Source organism: Penicillium rubens, assembly GCF_028828025.1.
Source record: "Penicillium rubens strain IBT 27055 chromosome Unknown utg000002l_segment0_segment0, whole genome shotgun sequence".
In the NCBI taxonomy this organism is placed as follows: domain Eukaryota; kingdom Fungi; phylum Ascomycota; class Eurotiomycetes; order Eurotiales; family Aspergillaceae; genus Penicillium; species Penicillium rubens.
The window spans coordinates 3,202,423-3,223,965 of record NW_026890600.1 but is presented as its reverse complement, the minus strand read 5'-3'; the positions used below and the strand labels follow the sequence as shown (position 1 = coordinate 3,223,965).

Sequence of the window (21,543 nt, the reverse complement as noted above, 5' to 3'; positions counted from 1 at the left end):
ATCTTCCACCTAATGGGTATTTCTTTTTTGCTTTGATGTAATCGACATCTCTTTCACGAGATCTCGCGCTGTGCAGTCTTAGCTTGAGCAATGGCTTCTTTGGCAGCGGTAATGTGCTCAACGTTGCTCTCCGATCCCTTCTTGCCCTCCTCGATCTGTCAAAGTTGGTTAATGGGATCCAAGAATGTAGATAGCTGGTAGAGAAAGGATGTTACACTCACAATCAGAGCTTCCAGGTTCGCAACAGTCTGCACAATCTTCTCCTTCAACGTAGGCAGGACCTTCTTGGTCTCCTCAAGAGACATGTGCTATCACTCATGTCAGCATTAGAGGTTTCAGAAAGATGAGAAATGATTCAGTCGAAGCAACGCTCCTGTACAAGGCACATACCTCTTGCTTCAGGGTATACTCGCGGTTCTCGTCACCGTCAGTGGTATCAGCCTCCAGCTTCTTGATACGTTCAGCCTGCTGCTGAAGCTCGTTGTGATACGAAGCTTCCTCCTTGACAAGGCGGATCACGGAGGATGTGGTGATCTCTAGCTGCGTGCGGGGTGCCATTATGATTACCTGTGTGAGAGTTAGATGCGGCCTAGGCTTTGACTGCGAACCTTGAATAAGACTGTTGGGGTGCCATAAGAGGAGGGTGTGTTCTAATTAACGCTATCGGGAGTCTATATCCAGCACTCAGGATGCCCGAATGATAGCTGTGCAACTAGCATTGCTGGCACAATCGTTCAAGGCACTATGTATATATACGAACATCATAGCAGAAAGAAAGACCGCAAGGGACATACCTGTAGATTTTGTAACTGACAACCGAAGTTAATGATATGTCGAGCTGATTTTCGAAAGTTCATTGATATGCCCCTCGATGATGCTATCAAGACGGTGTTTGCATGGTTTGCTTCGCGGTGGGCCATCACGTGCTCCTAACTAGTTATAAGTTCCAAAGATGACGGAGGATGGATCCGAGACAACTACAAGATGAATGCAAGAAGCCGTTGGAATATAAGAGGCTACTTCAAAACCAAAGGAGTCCATATATACCATATCACTGGGCTTTCAATACATTGCGAGTTTGGAGAAGTCGTATATATGGATAAATGAAAGGTGCCTCAGGATGATATCCAGAGCAGCTACATTACTTCCAAGTTGCTATATATGTGCTGGTTGCACAATCCTACGAGCAACGATATATAACATTTGAGATCCACAAGATATAGGATCGACTTTCAGTTGAAATCTCCCGTTGTTGCGGTTTTCCCGGCAAATATAACATGAAACTTGAGATCCCCGAGCATGTTGACAATGAAGGTCATTTAGTCCTCACTTGAGCCGATATCCAATCCTACAAATATTAGACCGCTACTACGGACTCGACTCCGTAACTGTAGATATGTAACATTCGAATAAAGAACATCGAATAAAGCACTTGGGCATTAAACCCATCTAGCTATAGGCAGCCAATCAGCGTCGACCGCGTGATCGTCCATTTATTTAAAGCTGGGCCTCCTACCGTCTACAACCACCAGAATAGCGTCCCATCTGGCATCTTTTTGTCCGTCCTTTGTCCTGTTGAGGGCGACTTGCGCCTCGTCTGCTTTGTTATATCTTGGTTACTTGCTCCAATCCCATGTCGCACATTTCATGGTACCAAATTGGGTCTGAACCATTGCCGTCATAAGCAAGATGCCGGCCCCATCACTACTTCACCTAGCCACAGCCACGGCTATCCGCTTTGTCAAAGGTATAGATCAAACATTTGAGCTCTCCCATTTTTAATGGTCTCAGACTAACTGTGTGATTTCCAGACCTGGATGATCTAGGCGCCATGCCATACTCACTTGCCCGTCCTATCTTGCTTAATATCCAAAACCCCGAAAAGCTGGTACGTCGTTCTAAGCTTCACCTGGACTATATTCGCAATTTCAGACTCATTTACTAATACCATTTTTGATAAATTTTCAGCACGCCATGGAGCTTGCATCCCCTCACCTCGCCGAAGAAGACGAAGAACTGTGGCTTGAGCTCATTAAACGGGACATTCCCGACTGGGAGAAGTACCACCTCCCGGATAATACCAACAACTGGTATGGGGTTTACTGTGATCTCCGGGATCAAGCCCAACGTTCACTTGATGCGGATGCGGAGAGGATGAAAATGGCAATTGACGGCATTAGCGCCAAGCGTGCACTCCTCACTCCCAAACTCATCCCTGAGCGCAAGGGCTTGCGCATGGCTGGATCCCGGCCCTCTTTCCGACAACGCCATGCTACATATAACCACAGGACGGGCGGCGGCGGTGTTGAAAAGAAGCCTAGCATATTCCAGCCACAGAAGCGTAACACCGCGCTGACAATGCCTACCAAATCTCTAAACAACCGTGCGTCGCAAGTCAAGCGTGCACCGATTGGCTTGGTTGAAGAACACCGTCGCCCCGCCGAGCAGGCAGCACCAAAGCCGCCATCAAAGGCCCAACCACTTCCTCCGCGCATCAGCCGGCGCCCAGGCATGTCTCCACCCTCTCTCCAGCACCCCATGCTTGCCAAGAATGAGGCACGACTACGCGCACTGACTTCCACCGCCTCTGCGGCCGCCTCACCCCGTGGCGCATCCAGTAACGATGCGTCTGGCGTAAAAAAGTCACCAGCTGTGGCCACTGAGCCCAAGCCTACGCTGAAGCGCCGTGCGACCTCTCCCCCTCATGGTGCAGAGAACCCATCTGCTTCTTCTTCCTCTCGCCCTGCCCCTTGCGCCCCTTCTTCTTCTTCTTCTTCTTCTTCTTCTTCTTCTCTCCCGATCCCTCACACATCATCTCTGCCCCCATCCGGCCCGCCTTCCTCCGGGCCTCCTACGCCCCGCCCGGGCGTCATTCGTCGACGTCCGGCGCCGAGCATTTTCATGCCGGCAAAGCGGCGTCAGTTATCGTGATCTTCAGATCACCGGACCATCTGTTATTTTCAGGGTATCTGAAAGGAGCCCTTATACATACTTGCCTATGTGGGATATAGGTGACATAAATTTTTACTTGGTGTAAGGAGTTTGGGCGCGTTCTGATACCCGAGGTAGGTTTTACCTCACTTATGATTCATTTAAATTCTCATCACATTTCCAAACCACATATTCTTATCCTTGACTCCAGTTATGTCTGTAAATTTGATAGGGGCGCTGCTTGTCCAATGCTACATACAGGCCATGTGCCTCGACCAACTTTCCGAAGCTTTGACTATCGCGGAAAGTCCAAACGATGCTGCTGGTCAGGTCTCTAGGCTTGCCGCGAGGTGAGCTCTATTCAACGTGGTCGCATGCCCATCTAGCGTTTGAAACTTGGTTAGCTAGACTAGGTAGTATTGTCATCTCCCGGTGCTTCATTCCAAAAAAAAGGATCAGCAGTACTCATATTGTATCCCATGGGATTGCGCACCCAACTACATTGAAGTACGCATACATCCAAAGCCCGGAAATACAGCCAGGAACGGTATAGCAAAACCAAGCCAGTCCTTATTTCCTTCAAGAAAAGGACCCGAATAAATAAAACGTTCCAGTCCAAAACACCTAGTATGCATACTGCCTCTCCATTTCAGTTCAAATCCCATCGTTCAGTCGCGTGGTCGAATCCTCGCGAAATGGGATGCGGGATGGACACCACTAGTGTTCCTCAACTGATTCACATTGCTGCAGAAATATGGTATCTAAAAATGACAAAAAAGCGGTTACATCGACTTCGCAGCGCATCCTCCACGCAGAGCAAGCACGAGATGGAGTGTGGCGCCACCTTCGAGGTTATATTCTGAGGCTGTCTTGTCATCCGCCCTATTGGTGACAAGTTGTTAGCTTTGATCTGTTTTTTGATAATGAAAAAAAAGAAGAAGAAGAAGAAAAAGCAGTAAGATAACTCTGGGGTAGTTTCTTACATCTGCTTGCCGCCGAAAATGAGTCGTTGCTGGACTGGGGGGATTCCCTCCTTCTCCTCGACACGCTCCTTTATCCGGGAGACCTGTGTAGAACCGACCGTATCAGTATACGCGCATTCAGAAAGTATTGATATAGCGGTGGGGTTTCGGTCGAAGGGTAGAGTGATTCCGTGCGGGGAGAAGCCGGAAACGCATCAAGTCTGACGGGTGTTTTACCTTGTAGTCAGGCTCGATGTCGAGCTCGATCTCCTTGCCGGTGAGTGTTCGGACCCTGTTTGGACGCGGAATGTCAGCTTGCGGCTCTGAACGTGACCTTTTCCAGTTCGGGGTCATGCCATGATGCAATGGGCATGGGGTCATGCTGGGGCTGAGAAACGCACTTGATCAACATATTGAAGCGACGGTCGCTTTTTGTTGTTTTGGATAGTAGTAGTGTAGCAAGGTAGGGATCGGCTGGAATGTATTTGAGGTACAGCTCTTGTCAAGTGTTTGGAGAGAAGATGTGAGCCCGGCGGGGTTTGGGTGGGGGGCTGTGGCCTTAGTGCCTGATCGCGTCGGAGCCTCACTTTGACTTTGCGACGATATATACAATGTAATGTAGAGACCACTGTAATTAGGAAGCTTTAATGAAGATAGGATACCTCGCTAGGCTTTTGCTATTTTAATTCTAGCAGTAAGCCCCTGAAATATCATCTTTGGAAATGATTGGTCCTTAAGAGTTCAGCAATATATAATGAACTACTTACAGGTATAGTTGATATTTTGGAAATGAATTGAGAAACAAAAAAGCTATTTTCTTGTTTAGTAAGTGATGCAAATACTACCTATAAACAGTTTACTGTCTATCATTACTACTTGATAGCCAGAGAGTAGATAGTATAAATTTCCTCTTCTCACTTGCATACAGTTTTACCCCATCTACCCCGCTGAAATCTTTGGCCCAGACTAAAATCAACAGTCGACCGGAGTTCAACATCGGACAACATGACCAATGAACCGCAACATGTAACAGCTGACAACCAGTTCCAGCAATTGATCACTCATTCTGAAAATGACCCGGTAAGCTTGAGTCATTGATTGTGAGCAGCCAATGCTAATAGTCCCATCCAGAAAAAATTGCAAATTGCCTATGAGAACCATAGAAGCAATAGAAATGCCCTTTTCAGAGACCAAATCTGCCAACCTGGATTCTGCGAATGGAAAGAGGATGAGATCCTGTCCAAAGTCCTCGAGGCAGAGAAGGGGTTGACAGATTTCGTCGACCCGAGAAACAACCTTGCCTTTTGGGCACGCCCCCCAAAGCATATCCGGAACTTGGTCTACAAGATCCAGCAAGAGATTGGTCCTTTAATAGGTCCTGGTGTGTGCAAAATATGATCTGTGGCAAAAATAGAGACACTGTACTAACCGTGCATCTACAACGTAGGTCTCTGGCTCGTACCCCCGCACCATCTGCACATGACCACGCTCGAGATCAGGTCTGCACTAACAGGGCCTGAAATTGATGAGATAGCCGCTTCCCTCCAGATGAGCGGGCTCGTAGCAGAGCTGGCAAGCTACACTCTCACCCACCGTGCCCGGCTGGTGAAGCCAATAATCAGCTACGACACTTCGGCTATTGCTCTGAGCTTTGTTCCCGCAGCTGGCGAGGAAGATCGCAATGTGTATAGTGGGAAAGATGATCAGTTCACGTATCACCATCTGCGAAGTGATCTCTACAATATCGTGACTCAATCTGGCTGTCCAATCGCGGCTAGGTATACCGTTCCTTCTGCGCATATCACCATTGCGCGGTTTATTGCGCCCAGTGACCCCAAAAAAGGAGAGTCAGATTCCCCAAAGGAATTTGAGAAGGAAGCATCGCGACTTATTGAAAAGATCGAAGATCTCAATCATGAACTCCGCTCAAATGTGTGGAAGAGATTGGGGAACCCATGTCAAGGGCAATGGGTGATAGGTCATGAAAAGGGGTTGGAATTGATGAAGGGCCGGACATGGTATGGAGTAGGGGACAGTATTGTACTTGGAGAAGGATTCGTATAGCAGAATACAAGATATATGCTGAGAATACTCCAAACATTTCTGGACATCAGTGATGACAAGTATGCCTCAGGCATAAACTTTATGAATGACTCAGCATGATATTCTTGGCAATTCCTAAAATGGTTAGCGCCAACCCAATAGGGCCTAAGCGAGGAAATCCCACAACCCAACAATCGCACTTGCTCTCCTCCGACAAGCGACAATCCAACGACCACCACCCAGCTATCCGGCCAAGTCAGTCAAAATGGTAAGGATATCACCCTACGAGATATGTCAAAGTGTTCTGCCAGCCCCGGCCATTCGAAATTCCTCGAGTCATGGAGAGATTGTGTGTCCACTGTGCGGCCGACCTCGAAATCGTCAAATCTGCCGACCGTCACGAATTACCGCATGATGAACCACCCAACCGTCCATTTCCACCGGATTCTCGCAGGATGGAATATGAAAGTCGGCATTGAAGAGGGAATGGGTGGCGAAACCTGCTATAACAACACTTGATGTCGAAATGACGGATTCGAGAAGCAGACCACAATGGATGCACCCCGCGATCGTTTTGAATGCCAGCCACGCGACCACGCTTTCTTTTCTTTGAAACCACAGCCCGGCGGACATGAACCATCTCTTTGCGACCGCACTAATTTCGAATCGGACCTCGGGGCACGGACTACATTGACATTGATCTTCGCGCAATCAGACCAAAAAGACAGAAGCTCATCTCTCCGCACAGGTCAACATTCCCAAAACCCGCCGGACGTACTGCAAGTCCAAGGACTGCCACAAGCACCAACAGCACAAGGTCACCCAGTACAAGGCTGGCAAGGTTAGTGCCCTCGACACCGGAATGGTAGTCGTGAGCCATTGCTGATGATGTTCTCTTCTGTGATTTAGGCCTCCCTCTTCGCCCAGGGTAAGCGCCGTTACGACCGGAAGCAGAGTGGTTACGGTGGTCAGACCAAGCCCGTCTTCCACAAGAAGGCCAAGACCACCAAGAAGGTCGTCCTGCGTCTCGAGTGCACTGCTTGCAAGGCCAAGAAGCAGCTCGCCCTGAAGCGCTGCAAGCACTTCGAGCTGGGGTATGTTGCATATGCATGTTCTGTTGTTTTGCTATCCAGTACTGACGTGTCTCTTTTACAGTGGTGACAAGAAGACCAAGGGTGCTGCTCTTGTTTTCTAGATTGTTCAATTTCCTTGTTCGGCTTCTGGGTTTCCTGCATTGCACAAAGTGCTTCGCTGTTTTTGCGGAGCATACATGACATTGGCAATGGAAAAATGAAATAGGAATTCAACTATTCAAAAACACCATCTATGACCACCGGATTATGAGTCGTGAATGATTATCCCTGCTTCTACAGTAGAGCTGCTAGTAGCTTCCTCATCGTAGTGATGTATACGTCTCCCATGCCTTATCCATTGTTCTCGACTGTCAAAGTGGGCTAATATGCCCCAGTTCTTGCCAAGAACACCTGCACATCCCCAAGATGGGTCCACTATTACCTGTGGAGTGAGACTTTATCGAAGTCTCATATCTCGCTTCATTTACCCCCGAGGCCATCGATTTAGTATTTAGAAGGCATCCGCTACCAATTAACTACATCATACTTAATCTAAACTTGCAATCCTTGGAAGGACCTCCCAAGCGACGTAAGCTACTTGTCCCCCCAGCTCACCTATATTTCAATCGATATACATCCCTAAGAAAAGCAAACGTACTATCCTAACGCAGAAGAACCGAGTCGAGAAAATACGAAGGGCAAGATGACGAGCGTGGGGGTGAGCAAACGCCACGAGGTCCTAAACCGGTAAACCGGTTCTCCATCCTCATTGATCACATACCATTGGACCAGAATAGACATGGGAAGGAAGTCTGTCTATCAAAACTGAAAGAACGTGATGTGAAGACGCATATTCTCTTGCGGGTTGACTCCGAGGACCCCCAACCCCCGCATTCCGGAGGACCACATGAGAGCTTCGAACCAGCCATTTCCCGATCTTGAGAGGCTAAACGGCTCAAAAACATCCCAATGACCCTGATGAATTTCGGAGTAGTGGAGACATTTCGTATCCAGGACCTACCCCAGTTTCCCCCACTTCCCCAGGAATCGATCTCTCGGCCTTCCTCCGACAATGGGCGTATGTATCGTCGCTTGTCTCTGCTGTGTGACGCATCCTCGGCCCATCGGACGTAGCCCGCTTTGTTCCTGCGAAAATCATCTAATATACCGGGGTAGTTCTTGTTACTAGTCCTTGGTGATCTGCGTTTTCTCTTCACTTATTAACAACCCAATCTGATTCCGCCGAGAATCAATAATCATTCAGGATGGCGATGTGGTATTCGCTGGGTATTGCTTTCTTTGCTGCTATAGGCACATTCCTGTTCGTAAGTTGATTTCTTGTCTCGAGATCATTTGATCTTGGACCGTGTACAAAACGAACTTAGCTCTAATGATCAAATAGGGATTCGATACGGGCATTGCCACAACCAGTCAGTTACAGTATCCACAAATTCTATAGATCCAGACTAATGATCGACTAGCGATTGCCCACCAAAGCTGGATTGATTATATGCAAAAGCCATCAAATGGCCTCACAGGAGCTGTACGTCCAGACAGCCAGTTATTCAACCTCCAACCCGACAGAACAGACTCAGAAACTGACTATTCTAGGTCGTGGCCGTGTACATCGCCGGCGAAGCGGTCGGTGCCCTAACGCAAACATTCATCGGCGACCGACTCGGCCGCATCCGCTTCATGCAAATGATGTGCGTAGTCGTGACAATCGGCACCATCATCCAAACTGCCTCCATCAACATCGGCATGTTCCTCGCCGGCCGCGTGCTAGCCGGCTTCGCAGTAGGGTAAGCCATACATACTCTCCAGCAGGTCTACAATACCCGGCCAAAATTAACAAGCTTCAGTGGCATGGTCGCAACGGTCCCAATCTACCTGAGCGAAATCTCCGACCCAAGATACCGCGGTCTGATCGGCGGGATCTCCGGCTGCGGCATCTCATTCGGAACAATGATGTCGAACTGGGTTGGATACGCTTGCAGCTACGCGCCATACGGTCCCATTCAATGGCGCCTGCCTTTGGGTATCCAGATCCCCTGGGGAGTCATCATGTTCGTTGGTCTTGCGACTTTCATGCCTAACTCGCCGCGACAGTTGATTCGTCATGGGAAGATTGAGCTGGCGCGCAGCGAGTTTGCGCGTATTCGCCGTGGCCTTGTGCTTCATGAGATGGAGGAGGAGTTCGGGCTTATGAAGGCGCAGATTGAGTATGAGATGGAGAGGGAGTTGACTTCTTACCGGGAGATCTTTAAGTTGTTTAGACATCGGGTGCTTGTGTGAGTTTCCTTTTGTTCTTTTCTTGTTGGGTTATGTATTGGGAAACTGACTTGGATGTTCTAGGTCTATTGCTGTGCAGACGATGACGAGTCTGACAGGTGTCAATGTCATCCAGTATTATCAGAGTGAGTTATAGGTGTGTGTGCTGGAGTTGGAACTGTTGCTAATATATACCTCAGCTATTCTATACAAGGGTCTTGGAATTGGATCACATTCGATCCTCGCTTTGGCTGCAGTCTACGGTACCGTCGCGTTTTTGTCCAACTCCGTTACCACAATGTATATGACCGACCAATGGGGACGTCGGAAGTAAGTAGATTCTTCTGAGTTATTATTTGGCAGGCCCGCCGCTAACTGCGCACAGGATGCTGATCGCTGGATTGGCTGGTGTTGTTCTGATCGAGATCTATGCCGCGGTGATGCAGAGGCAGTTCCAGCATACAGACAACCGTGTTGGAAAGGGCTTCGCGATCCTTGGAATCTACCTCTTTGTGGTTTGCTATTGTACGAATACGGACCAGGGCTGCAAGAAGTTATCGCTAACTCTAGTTTTCTTCTTTCTAGATGGCATGCTCAACAGTACTACCTGGCTGTATGGGGCCGAGGTTCTTCCCGTTGCTCTCCGTAGCAAGGTGATGGGACTTGCCGCCGCATCTCACTTCATCGTTAATGTTGGAAGTATGTTTGGCATTCATTATTACGAAAACTAGTGCTTCTATGTATGCGATTGCTAACCTCTTCACTCGACCTCAGTCACCGAGGCTGGGCCCAGTGCTTTTGCCAACATCCATGAGAACTACTACTACGTTTTTGTAGCATGCTCTGCATTCTTCTTGGTGATCGCTTACTTTTACTTCCCGTAAGTCACTTACCTATTTCCGTTCTATTTGCTTCATCAGAGACGAAGAGAGAGAGAGAGATGTATGAATAGAGTTAAGAAGCTAACACCCCTTGTTCAGGGAAACCAAGCAAAAGACCCTTGAAGAGGTGGCTGCCGCGTTCGGTGACCGGGTCGTGGATCAAGAGGGAACTAAGCGTTCGATTAGTGTAGTTGGCGAGACGCAGCACATTGAAGCGACCCATGGAACAGCAAAGGCAGTTTGAACCGCTTGGTCTTGGCAAAGCTTTGTTGGGATTTGCCAGGCGCTTATACGAATGCAATTGTAACTGCAATCTCAGAAGTGCATGTGTATTGAAAAATTTCTTCGCCATGCTCGATTCAGAGGACATCGTAAGACATCAGAACTCCAACCGGATGCCATGCTCGCAGGGTCGCAGGGTAAACCTCACTCCAACCCCCTTATTCCGACTGGAGGTAAGATTAATTGTGGTTTCTTTAATATGCTTTTCAAGAACTACCGAAGCCACAAAGTAAAACAAGCGGCTGTTGGACTGCATATGTATTAGGCTGAAGGATTTAAATTAAAGCAAGGCAAAAACCATGGAACCTAACTCGTGTTTTGCCTCCGTTTCAGCCTTGGGTTCTCCACCAGACAAGCGTGAAGAACGAGAACAGTCCAGATCAGATCAGCTTGATGTACAAAGTAATCCCCGAGGTCGCCGCCCGACAGATTATTGATGATTATGCAAAAACATGCTGTCAATTCTCCGAACTGACCCCGTAGTACAATATCCACTAGTGAATAACATCCCTACATACGATATACATCGAATCCTTGCTGCGCAGCATCTGCATATTCTAAGGTTGTCTTCAGAAACTCCATCGCCACGCGTTGGGAGGATCTCTACCGATGATCACCAAAGCTAATATACCTACAACCACGTGTAATTATTTGGAACAGTTGGCTCCCCTGGTCCCCTGGACATTCCCGGGATCGGGAGACTATTTGCCACGTACTTTGGTACACTCTTTGACCTTCATTCCTGTTTCTCTTTTCAAGGGTCTATGCATTTTTTAAAAATTCTCTCTTTCCTCTTTGGTAACTCCCCAAGTTCGGATTTACCTCGGAGCCAAACTAGTTCGACGTTAAAGTTACCGGATTCCCGAGAGCCAGGAACTTGAGCCCTGGAGGGAGGGTCCGAGCACACAAACCATCAGACAAAGGGAATATGGAATGAAAGAGCGGCAGAAAGGGTTCTATAATATTCTACAGATTATTCTATGTTGTAGTATTCTAGAAATGACGTACCTTATATTAGGCAAACATTTTATATCACTGATGAATATGGTGTGATGTAATTCTTGGTAGAAATTCGGTCAAATCCTCGAAGCAGATCAGGGTCTCCGCGGGGTTCTATAGAAATTAAGAAAGATAAACAATTCCAAGCTCTGACAACGAACCACGAATTGTCAGTGACATCCCCGGGGGCTGAAAAATAATCAGAATTTTCACGTTTATGGAGTCCCTCCAGGGTTGTTCTAAGTATGGCACCCATGGACACCAGATTCGACAGGGGGGATTGTCGTCATGGCGCAGGTGGCTGAGGAAAACCACCCTAACCAATAATGGCTTCATCCGCGCATCTCATTCCGGACCAGCGGAAGCAAGGGGTAAAGATCGACAATATGTGTGGCTGAGCCACGTCTTGTGGCAACGGCAATTCGGCTCTAAACTTCGGGTTCTCCCTATTGTACTATTTACGTAGGTGTCAACTGGTATCGCTCACACTCACACGTCACTTGGCATAGCGGGTAAGAAAAAATCGAAAAACCAGTAAAACAAAACAAAAAATATCGTGTATTGGCACCTATTCCGTCCTGAGGATGTGTTCACTATAAGGCCGGTCGAGATGGGTTCGGGAGGCCCGAGCAACAATGCAACCATGGGTCACAGGAGCATCAAAACCCTATTAGGACTAAACAATCCCAGTAGTCTGTCACGATCTATACCATATTCTGTTAGTAGCATCGCTGGACAATCTCCCACTCTTTCTCTGATCGCCCAGGACCCATCTGAAGATCAACCTGTCCCTTCTAGAAGAGTTTCATGCATCGGTCTCCCCGTATTCGGAATGTTGTCACCTCCAGGCTGTCAAACCCTAGAATAATAAATTATATTTAATATTTTCTGTTCGGCCGAAATCTTCAACACAGGGGCAAATAAGTATGCCGCTAACGTTCACTCCGATTGACGCAACTTCATGTGGCTTCAAGAAAAAGGGTTGCCTCCTATTACAAATTGAGTCGGGTTGGAGTATAGAAGACTTCGACAATCCGCTTTTCATCTCAACTCCAAAAACGTTAATATCCCCACTCAACCAGTGTGGATTCTCATTTCTATTTTCATATGGACCCATGACAGGCAATCCAGCGATCCATACCCACAACATATATCGCGGAGTACCCCTTTTTGAACCCTTCCAAACCGGCAGTTGGATATTCCCGAGAACCAGTTCCTGTCCATTGAAAATATTCTCGCCCTCTCTCCACAACCCCTCAGACGAGGAGGTGATTGTGCCGCTTTTCACCTCCGCGTAGCCTAGACCTTCATCCTCCATCTATGGCCTCATCCCGTTCAACAGGCAAGCGGCTCCCCATCAGCTGTCAGGCCTGCCGAACACGAAAGATCCGATGTTCGCGCGACGGCCGTCCATGCCAAACTTGCGTTCGGCGCGGTCTAGGCGCCGAAGACTGCATCTATCTCGGCCAGCCGCGGCTTTCAACTGAGCAGTCCTCGCCCGGCGACAGCGTAGTGCAGAGTGAATTGCTAGCGCGAATTCGGAACCTGGAAGCCTTGCTCCAGAAGCAGATGGCCTCGAACGCTGGCACGCCAAACGGTGGCGCGGTCTCGCCACTGGGTGGGACGAGTGCAGCTGGCAGTTTCTCTGAACCTGAGACATGGGACTCACTCGGCCCCATGTTGGATAATGTTGGCAAACTTCATACTTCACCTTCTGGCCATGTGCGCTATGTGCCACTAACTTCGCAGTGGGAGTCTTTAGTGGCAAAGAGCTGCGCCGTGGAGTGTTTGCCGAATTTAGATTCGGATATCGCCGAGGATGATGATGATTTGCAAATCCCGCTGGCGAGGAATGGGAGTATCTCGCGTGCTGAGTTGCTGTCGGTTCTGCCGCCTGGCCGGTATTGCGATACTCTCAAGGATGTTTATCTTCAGGTCTTCTCCTCGGTATGTTATGTGCGGGAGAAATGCGGGAGCGCTAGCTAACAACACATTAGGTTTTCCATATTCTTCACGACCTGACATTTGAAGCCGAGTACCAACACTTTTGCCATGATCCCGGTAGTGTGTCTACGTCATGGCTGGCTTTGCTATTCGCCATTCTTGCGATCGCTGTAAGCGCACTCGATGATGACCATCCTCTGCTGTCTGATCTGGGACGAGAACGAACGGTCAGCCGAAATATCAAAGTGCTGTCAGCACGATATCGATCTGCCGCGTTGAGGTGTCTCGCCGCCGATGGAGTGATGTCCCGGCATTCGATCAACTCATTGCAAGCTTTAATTCTTATAAATTACGCCCGAGTCCATCGCGGCCTACCAATCTGGACATTGCTAGGATTCACTCATCATGTTGCGATATCAATGGGCTGCCATTTAGACCCAGAGCGGTTTACTCTTGGACCAATTGAGCGAGAAGAGCGACGACGGGTCTGGGCTGGATTGATGGTGCTGTACACCATCCAAAACACAGCATTCGGGAGCCTGGATCAGCAGGCTCTACCGCAAGACGTGAAAATGCCCGCAGACATCGACGACGTTGACCTGCTCACCAGCCCAAGTTCGAAAAGACCAGCACCCTCAACATTCCCCCGCCCAACGCAGATGACCTACCTCCTCTTGAATTTCCGACTATACAGAACCTCCTCGAAGATTTGCGAAACGATCTTCAGCTACCCAAGTACATCCCGCTTCACCACGTCTCACCTCGAAGCGGAAATAATATCCGTCCGTGAAATGGTCGAGGCTCGCTATGCCGCCGATAGAAACAACCCCCTACTCATTCACCACCAAGCCAATCACCACATCCTCTACAGCCAGATCCACCAACTTCTCCTTCTACTCCTCCGCCCAGGTCTCTGTCGGTACCTACAAGGCGAGATTACACCTGAAACTTGCGCTACAAGGGCAAAGTGCATCGCTTCCGCCAAGGCTTCGCTTTCCATCTTCGAAACTCTCCTCGAAACACAGTCCTTCAAGCCCTACAAATGGTATACCAGCGGACTAGGCAGTTTTCACGCCTTCCACGCTGCAGTCACATTGGCTGTCATCCTGCTCATTCCCGAGTCCCAGTCCGAGTACGAAGAGATCAAAGATATTCTCGATCGGGCACTAGATATGTTCGCCTCACTCTCAGTCCGCAGTGTTTTCTGCAGCAAGGCTGTTCCCATAATTCGACAGATGATGTACATATTACACCCCATCCTTACCTATTCACCTCCAGACTAGTGACTAACGCACAAACCAGCGACGTTGCCTCGACGAAATACAACCCCCAGTCACCCACCCACTCTCAGTCCCACCTCCAAGCCCAGGCCCAGGCTCAAGCCCAGGCTCAAGTCCAAGCTCAAGTCCAGCACCAGCAAAACCAAGCCAATATCCAATCTCAGTCTCACAATCACCTCGTACCAAGCATCCAAATCCCACCCTCAATGTCAAATCTCTCCCCCGGGATGACAATGCAGGACAACTATGCCCTCTCGCACCCACACTCGCAATCCGGATCCCCGGTGCCAACTGTTGCATCGACCTCCAGTGAGCACACCATGCATTCCAGTTTCGGGCAGATGCACCCGCAAAACTGGATTAGCCCTACTTCCGTTCCGTGGGAGACATTGGGGGCTGGCACTGGGGGGTATGGGTTTGATTAGAGACGATGTGATAGGATGACTTTTGATGACAGTTTGAATTTCAGGGTCCGGACCTAGGAGGAAGCATTTTGGCGTGGAGCATACTGGAATTGGTAGTTTGGGTGACTTATTATTCTCTTATAATGTTTGGTCATGAGTCATATGAGCAATGAACCCGTGGACAGATGGAAGGATGGAAACAAAAGTGTCTCTTTTGAATCAACCATATCTCTAACCATCCACCGATAACAACAAATCTATTTATAATATACTAATCCAAAGACAACCTTGGAACCCATTCTAAACTCCACTGAAATACCTAGGGCTTTTCCCCGAACCCAGGAGCCCCCCAAGACTTCCGCTGCATAACAGCAAAGCCAACCGCATCCTCCCCATTAACCGGAGGGTTACATACCATAAGCTCCATATCCATAACCCTCTCATAAAACGGCACCGACCGCTTCCAATCCCCAGTAAGCAGCAACGATCTCCGCAAATAAGGCATCGACTCAATAACTTCCTGCACGCAGGTTACAAGCCACGTTCCCAGACCAAGACCCTGGAGTGAGGACAGGACAAAGACGTCTGTCAAGAAGAGGAACGTTGTATAGTCTGTTATGCAGCGTGCGAAACCGACGAATTCGAGTGTGGACTCTGAGGATGCCTCGTTCTCTGGTGTCTTGTCTGGCTGGTTCTGACTTCGGACTTGACTTGGATTGCGATACAGCCCAAAGCAGAGGGAGTTCTGCAATGTTTCGCGCAAAGTGGGCTCTGGCATTGGCTTTGCCCAGTAGAATTCTTCGCCGGCGTACCAGGTGTTGAGGGTTTCGATGGGGATTAGGGATACGTCGGTTGAGACTAAGTATTCTCCCTTTGTCCAGGTTTTGGGTTGGTCTCGTAGTTCTGTTGGAGAGGACATTTCTGAATCCTGGGGTAGATGTTAGTATGTCTTGGGGGAAGTAGAAGGGGTTATTGGTGTTGGGCTCACTATTTCGCCGCCTTCTTGAGTGGTCTTGAGTAATGAGAAAATGCAAGAACAGAATGCGAGCTATGAATATGTGAAATCTGTATTATGGTGAACAGTTGAAGAACAAAAATTAATACCTGGAGAGAGGGGTCTTTAAATATGGAGACGCTCTGTGACTCAGGTGAAATACGACCCTGCCAAGACGGGCTATCGATAATCTGGAGTATCTGGAACAGAGCGTTTACGTAGACCTCCCTAGTTAGATTCACTTAGTTTACTTCATTGAGGTTACGAAGTATGGGAAACGTCGGAAAGATAAGTATCGGAACCCCGCCCCGTGATGACCTCGGGACATCAATAGCGATAATATAGATGATATACAAGGTAGAAACTATGTAAAAGGCATATATTTGTATTAAATACATCACTCGTTGCAACGTGAGAGCCCCTTATGCTTATTCGTAAAAGACCAGGCAGCGAACTTCAATGCTCTGCCTCCCCGGCGATCCAGCCGGAGTCTGCGGGTCAATGAAAGCAGTATGTCCCGAGCCGTGGGCAATATCCGTCTTCCCCTCAGTCATAGTGTGACTCCTCGAATCGAAGCACTTGATGAACATGACTTCCTCCGGCGTCATATCCTTAGCGTAAAAGAAACGATGTTTCTCATTAGGAGCGATAGCATAAGTCTCCCCCTTGACCTCATACCCCTGTGTAGAAGATATCGACTCAGGATCCGGCGCTACCTCTCCATGCTCCTGCCACTCCTTTGGATAAAGAAGATCAACCTTGACAAAATCAGAAGGAGCAATACTCCTCCAATCAATCAGCGCCAACGGGAAATCAGAAGCCGGATTCTCAATCGGACGCCAGACATTGATAATCTGGTATCGACCCTTCAACAGCTCCTCTACTTCATCCTCTGGCAGGTGGCGACGCACCCGCGCCTCAGCAGCTTTGGGCGTTTGGTCCACGTGCACCAGCTGTACAGGGCTGCGCGCTGAGCCCGGCGTCCGCCGCCGGATGGTATGGTCGAAGATGGCTACTTTTTTCACCCCAGGAAGTTTCTTGCGGAGTAGGTCTTCTACCTCTGCGTAGTACCCCGCTCGCACTTCGGCGTCGTCGGTGAATGCGGTCTCCTTCGCGGGTGAGTTGTACAAGGCGAAGCCGGAATTGTCCGTTGTGAAGTCCGACTCTTGCCCTCGGAGATTCTCGACTTTGCGCTCCAGGTCTATGAGTTGGTAGGAACGGCCTGGTCCGTCGACTTTGCCCCACGGCTTTTTGAAAGGCTCTGTGGCGTTGGGGTCGTAGGAAGCCCGGTCGATGTATTTAAAGGCTGCAGTCGTCATTTTTAATATGGTTTGGTGCGACTGACAGCTTAGCTTAAAGGGTTTGTTTGTGATGTTGAGGAATTTTGTTTTCCGATAAGGGAATTAGTTGGGCTATTGGACTCTGTGCGGGTCGGGCGAGAGGAATGTATTTCCACACGAAAAGATATTATGTGACGATCTAGAAACAAAGCGGGTTATTTAACTTATATATAGGGGATTAAGTATGAGGCGAGGTTAGGTTGGAAATCCAGACATGATTATTAATTATTTTCCACGGGGATGTCGGAGACATTTGAAAATGCCATCATCGACAGTTCCCCCGGACCAACCTTACACCGGATTACAAATCTAAGGATTACTAACTACCTAGGTAGTTAGTTATCTTTTGTATCTTTTGTATGCAATCTCCATACAAAAGGTACCTAAATTCAACGATAGTCATGACTCCAAATTAATTGTCTTAACCCTCAAAATAGTCAAGATATAAAAAAGAGATATATAGTGCACACAAAATCTCAATTACTTCGTACCAATTTTGGTAACAATTGTCAAGTATGCTTAAAGCAAGAGAGTGGTTAATATTTACACATATTGTAGTTAGGGCGATTCCTCTTAGGGAACATATTGTCCCTGTTCACGCTTTTTTGGGTCAGCATCTTCCTGGGCAAAAGTCCAGTCGGTGACCAAGTGGCTACAAGATCAGATTTGGCTTGATGTCCCTTCGTGTGTAGGTACGCATACTATCTAGGGGAGAGCTCATCGAGTGGAGGACACCAAGACCTATAACCTTGATGTATGTGGGCAGATAAAGGTTAAGTGATGATTGCTGAAAACATATAGGTTTTACTCCATCTTTACAATATGTTTGTACCACTCCCATAGTATCCGAATGCTACATCGGACTCACGGCTCAACAAAATAGCCCAATCCAGCTCAAACTTGTTGGTGCCAATTACCGCCTCCACTGACCGCACGGCCTTGAGAACGCGTGAGACTCAACTTCAAGAGTGATCAGATATTTGAATCCAGAGGCATCAAATGATACCTTTCACGATGATCGAATCTGTATGTTGAGCGTCGTGGAAATCGCATTTCGTCCTAACAGTGGTAATGTGGGAAACCCCATGTTTTGTTGTGGTTCGGGGCATTCCACACGGCACAAAGTGGACCGAGTGAAATCGCTTGCAGTCCAACATCCCTAGCTCGGCCAGGCAACTCGTGATCTCATTTTCTAGGGTCATTCTCCATGCGTTGGCACTTTTTCAGCCTGTGCGAATGCTTGGCATGGTGGTGACTAGTAAATCCCCCGGCCTCAGAAGGCGTGCAACACAACATGTTATGAATGTTGCTAGTACCTCTTTTACGTGATCGAGGTGCCTACCGATCGATCCCAAGTGGCCAATCACATACGGATTATGGGGACGATGCGACGATCGCCAATCGGGTGCATTTCAGGATGTTGTTCACCCCCGCCCTGTGAGAGTGTTAGTTTATATGACCCCGCAGCTTGATCACTACCACTCTTCGTATCTATGCTTTCAGGATAGAACTCCATCGAGCCGTGATTTCCAGAGCAACACGTGGAAGGAAATATCGAAATTGGATCGTCCCGAGGAATGCCAGGGATATTTATTTACATGCAACATAAGAGAGACCGCAAATCCTTTGATTCAGATCTCAAAATCAAGCACTCTATCCAGACCTTGGACCGGACGTCCCCTGATTCATAATGAAATTCAGTGCCCTTCTTGGTCTGTTGACCTTTGCGGCGGCGGTCTCTGCTGATATAAAGGATCAGCAATCCCCTCTTTCTTCGCCTTCCATCGCCAATCTGAAGAGCAAGATCAAGAATGTTGTCATCTTGGAAATGGAAAACCGCTCTGTGGACAACCTACTCGGCGGGCAGACTATCAAGGGACTGGATAACCCTATCAATAACGGCCCTTTCTGCAACCCGTACAACTTGACCGATCCTTCAGCTGGCACGGTGTGCAGCTCCGCCAAGGACTTTGACTCTGTTCTAGATGATCCTGATCACTCCGTGACTGGAAACAACATCGAGTTCTATGGCAGTTTTGTCCCAAACAATGCCCACATTGCCCAGGGCAAGCTCACTCCCACCCAGCATGGCTTTGTGCATGAGCAGCTGCGCAGCTATGGCGACGATGCCGACAAGGCTTATCTGGCCAAGCAGGTTATTAACTACTATATCGAGGACGAAGTGCCGGTAATGACTACGCTGGTGCAGAACTACCTCGCCTTCAACCACTGGCATTCGGATCACCCCGGTGTAAGTCCGAGCAATTATGCATACTCTATAGCCGCCGCAGATGACTTCTAACATATACAAATAGCCTACCAATCCCAACCGGGCCTTTGTACTCTCAGGCACATCCGCTGGTCACGGGTACAACGATGAGACCTTCAACCCAGATATCCACGGCCTCACTCACCGTTCCATCTTCCAGCAGCTCTCAGAGACCAACCACACCTGGAAAAACTACTACACAAGTCCTAGTATGGTTGACGCCTACTTCTTCAACTGGACTTTTACAAGCGGCAACTCCGACAAGGCAGTCCCCCTGGATAACTTCTACGCTGATGCGGCAGCCGGCACACTCCCAGAATTCTCCTTCGTTGACCCGTCCTGCTGCGGCGTGGGCACGAACTCCATGCACCCAACCGGCCTCGTCTCTGAAGGCGAAGCCCTCATTAAGGACGTGTATGACGCGGTCCGCTCCAGTCCACAGTGGGAAGAGACGCTCTTGATCCTCACATTTGATGAGACAGGGGGCTTCCACGACCATGTTCCGCCTCCGCTTGCTACCCGCCCGGATGACCTGACGTACACCGAGATAGCGCCGAGTGGCGAGAAGTATACGTTCTCCTTCGACCGTCTCGGTGGTCGCGTCCCGACTCTCTTGATCTCGCCGTGGGTTGCTAAGGGTCAGGTCGAGCAGAAGGGCACTAACTCGGATGGCAAGGTCGTGTCCTACTCTGCTTCTTCAATCTTGCGCACTCTCGGCTATCTCTGGGATTTCGAGCCTTTCACGCCTCGTGTTAAATCTTCGCCTTCGTTTGAACATCTTATTCATAACACAGCGCGCACTGATACCCCTGTTAAGTTGCCTGTGCCAAAGGCCTTTAGAAAGATGGAGATTTAGAATAGTATTGCGGTGTTGCTTCCTATGTTGAGGGTGTATGAAGAGCTTTCAACAGCCTAACAAGGATAGGTGATGGAGTCAGATCTACGAAGAGAGAGAGAGAGGGTGATAAGAATCTATGATAAGAGATGATGATGGTCTCTACCTACTACCATAGAGTCTATGTAAATAGCCTTATGGGACAAAGGAAGCAAAGTAACACCTGGAAAGATCTAGTGAAAAGCAAAGGAAGATCTGCTACAAACAGCATGAAAGCACAGCTATAAATGCATCAATAGTTGGAATACGCTCCATGTCATTGATAGTGTCCATCCTGTTTGATATAAGCCTCCTCCAATATGTTGCTTTTGCTGGAGAGTCGGTTTCTCTGGATAGCAAAAGCATCGCTTAGCTTTGCGATGGCCGTTCCAGGGTTACTGTCCTCCAGCTTATCACTAACATCGCAGCAAATCTCCAGCATCTTCGTGTGCCTCTACGATATGCAACGGAATTTACCGCTGTGGGAAATTCCCTTCGACAAATCCTCACTGGTAGGTTCGAGCTAATATTTGAACTCCTTTCTTTTCTTTCTTTTCCTTAAAAAAAAAAAAAAAAAAAAAGAAAATATTGATATTTCACCGTCTCACAACTTTTTCAAGGCCTGGGGGCGAAGTAGACTCAGCCCCGTCTAAGTCGTTACCTTCATAAAATAATGAGTTGCCGAGAACGCCCCGCATAGTATTGACGTCATCCGGGCTCCCACAAAGAAACAGGGCGTTTCGACTCGGATTGCCCCGATGTGATACGATATTGCAGTTTTGCAGGTTTGCAGGGGTTATGGTCTTTGTACTCCGTATGATGTCAACTCCTGCCTAGTGAAACGGATATTCTTTGCTAAGAGATAATAATTTTAATACGGCAACCTAAAATATTAACCCGAGATCAAGATCTATAATAGAATGTGTGGATTGTAGCTAATCTATTCGTGCCCTATCGGATGAAACTGCAAGAAACTGTTCTCATGACAGTATGCAT

At 48.4% G+C, this 21,543-nt stretch overlaps 8 protein-coding genes across 8 annotated transcripts; 5 read left to right on the top strand and 3 right to left on the bottom strand.

The window, feature by feature from the left end:
- Positions 1–53: 53 nt before the first annotated feature.
- N7525_003692 (putative tubulin-specific chaperone Rbl2) lies at positions 54–558 on the bottom strand (the record flags this gene model as incomplete). Its single annotated transcript, XM_002558848.1, has 3 exons — positions 54–155; positions 222–308; positions 391–558. The coding sequence occupies 3 exons, from the start codon at positions 556–558 to the stop codon at positions 54–56; spliced, it is 357 nt and encodes a 118-aa protein (XP_002558894.1).
- A 1,131-nt stretch (positions 559–1,689) lies between these two features.
- On the top strand, positions 1,690–2,931 carry N7525_003691 (elongin A domain-containing protein; the record flags this gene model as incomplete). The annotated part of the gene is made up of 3 exons (XM_002558849.2): positions 1,690–1,747; positions 1,812–1,888; positions 1,969–2,931. The coding sequence occupies 3 exons, from the start codon at positions 1,690–1,692 to the stop codon at positions 2,929–2,931; spliced, it is 1,098 nt and encodes a 365-aa protein (XP_002558895.2).
- A 1,967-nt stretch (positions 2,932–4,898) lies between these two features.
- N7525_003690 (60S ribosomal eL42 domain-containing protein) lies at positions 4,899–7,131 on the top strand (the record flags this gene model as incomplete). Its single annotated transcript, XM_002558851.2, has 7 exons — positions 4,899–4,973; positions 5,025–5,274; positions 5,341–5,911; positions 6,180–6,204; positions 6,685–6,777; positions 6,846–7,030; positions 7,092–7,131. 7 exons carry the CDS (start codon positions 4,899–4,901, stop codon positions 7,129–7,131), a joined length of 1,239 nt encoding a protein of 412 aa, XP_002558897.2.
- Positions 7,132–8,274: 1,143 nt separating this feature from the next.
- hxt8 (uncharacterized protein) lies at positions 8,275–10,405 on the top strand (the record flags this gene model as incomplete). The annotated part of the gene is made up of 11 exons (XM_061212791.1): positions 8,275–8,334; positions 8,412–8,439; positions 8,491–8,552; positions 8,621–8,811; positions 8,872–9,300; positions 9,365–9,426; positions 9,481–9,610; positions 9,666–9,805; positions 9,866–9,979; positions 10,055–10,160; positions 10,261–10,405. 11 exons carry the CDS (start codon positions 8,275–8,277, stop codon positions 10,403–10,405), a joined length of 1,467 nt encoding a protein of 488 aa, XP_061069812.1.
- Positions 10,406–12,762: 2,357 nt separating this feature from the next.
- N7525_003688 (Zn(II)2Cys6 transcription factor) lies at positions 12,763–15,091 on the top strand (the record flags this gene model as incomplete). The annotated part of the gene is made up of 3 exons (XM_061212790.1): positions 12,763–13,389; positions 13,440–14,626; positions 14,689–15,091. The coding sequence occupies 3 exons, from the start codon at positions 12,763–12,765 to the stop codon at positions 15,089–15,091; spliced, it is 2,217 nt and encodes a 738-aa protein (XP_061069811.1).
- A 298-nt stretch (positions 15,092–15,389) lies between these two features.
- N7525_003687 (GNAT family N-acetyltransferase) lies at positions 15,390–15,989 on the bottom strand (the record flags this gene model as incomplete). Its single annotated transcript, XM_002558856.1, has 1 exon — positions 15,390–15,989. The coding sequence occupies one exon, from the start codon at positions 15,987–15,989 to the stop codon at positions 15,390–15,392; it is 600 nt and encodes a 199-aa protein (XP_002558902.1).
- Positions 15,990–16,492: 503 nt separating this feature from the next.
- Positions 16,493–17,383, bottom strand: N7525_003686 (uncharacterized protein; the record flags this gene model as incomplete). Its single annotated transcript, XM_002558857.1, has 1 exon — positions 16,493–17,383. One exon carries the CDS (start codon positions 17,381–17,383, stop codon positions 16,493–16,495), a length of 891 nt encoding a protein of 296 aa, XP_002558903.1.
- A 1,711-nt stretch (positions 17,384–19,094) lies between these two features.
- N7525_003685 (phosphoesterase superfamily protein) lies at positions 19,095–20,529 on the top strand (the record flags this gene model as incomplete). The annotated part of the gene is made up of 2 exons (XM_002558859.1): positions 19,095–19,655; positions 19,720–20,529. 2 exons carry the CDS (start codon positions 19,095–19,097, stop codon positions 20,527–20,529), a joined length of 1,371 nt encoding a protein of 456 aa, XP_002558905.1.
- Positions 20,530–21,543: the final 1,014 nt, after the last annotated feature.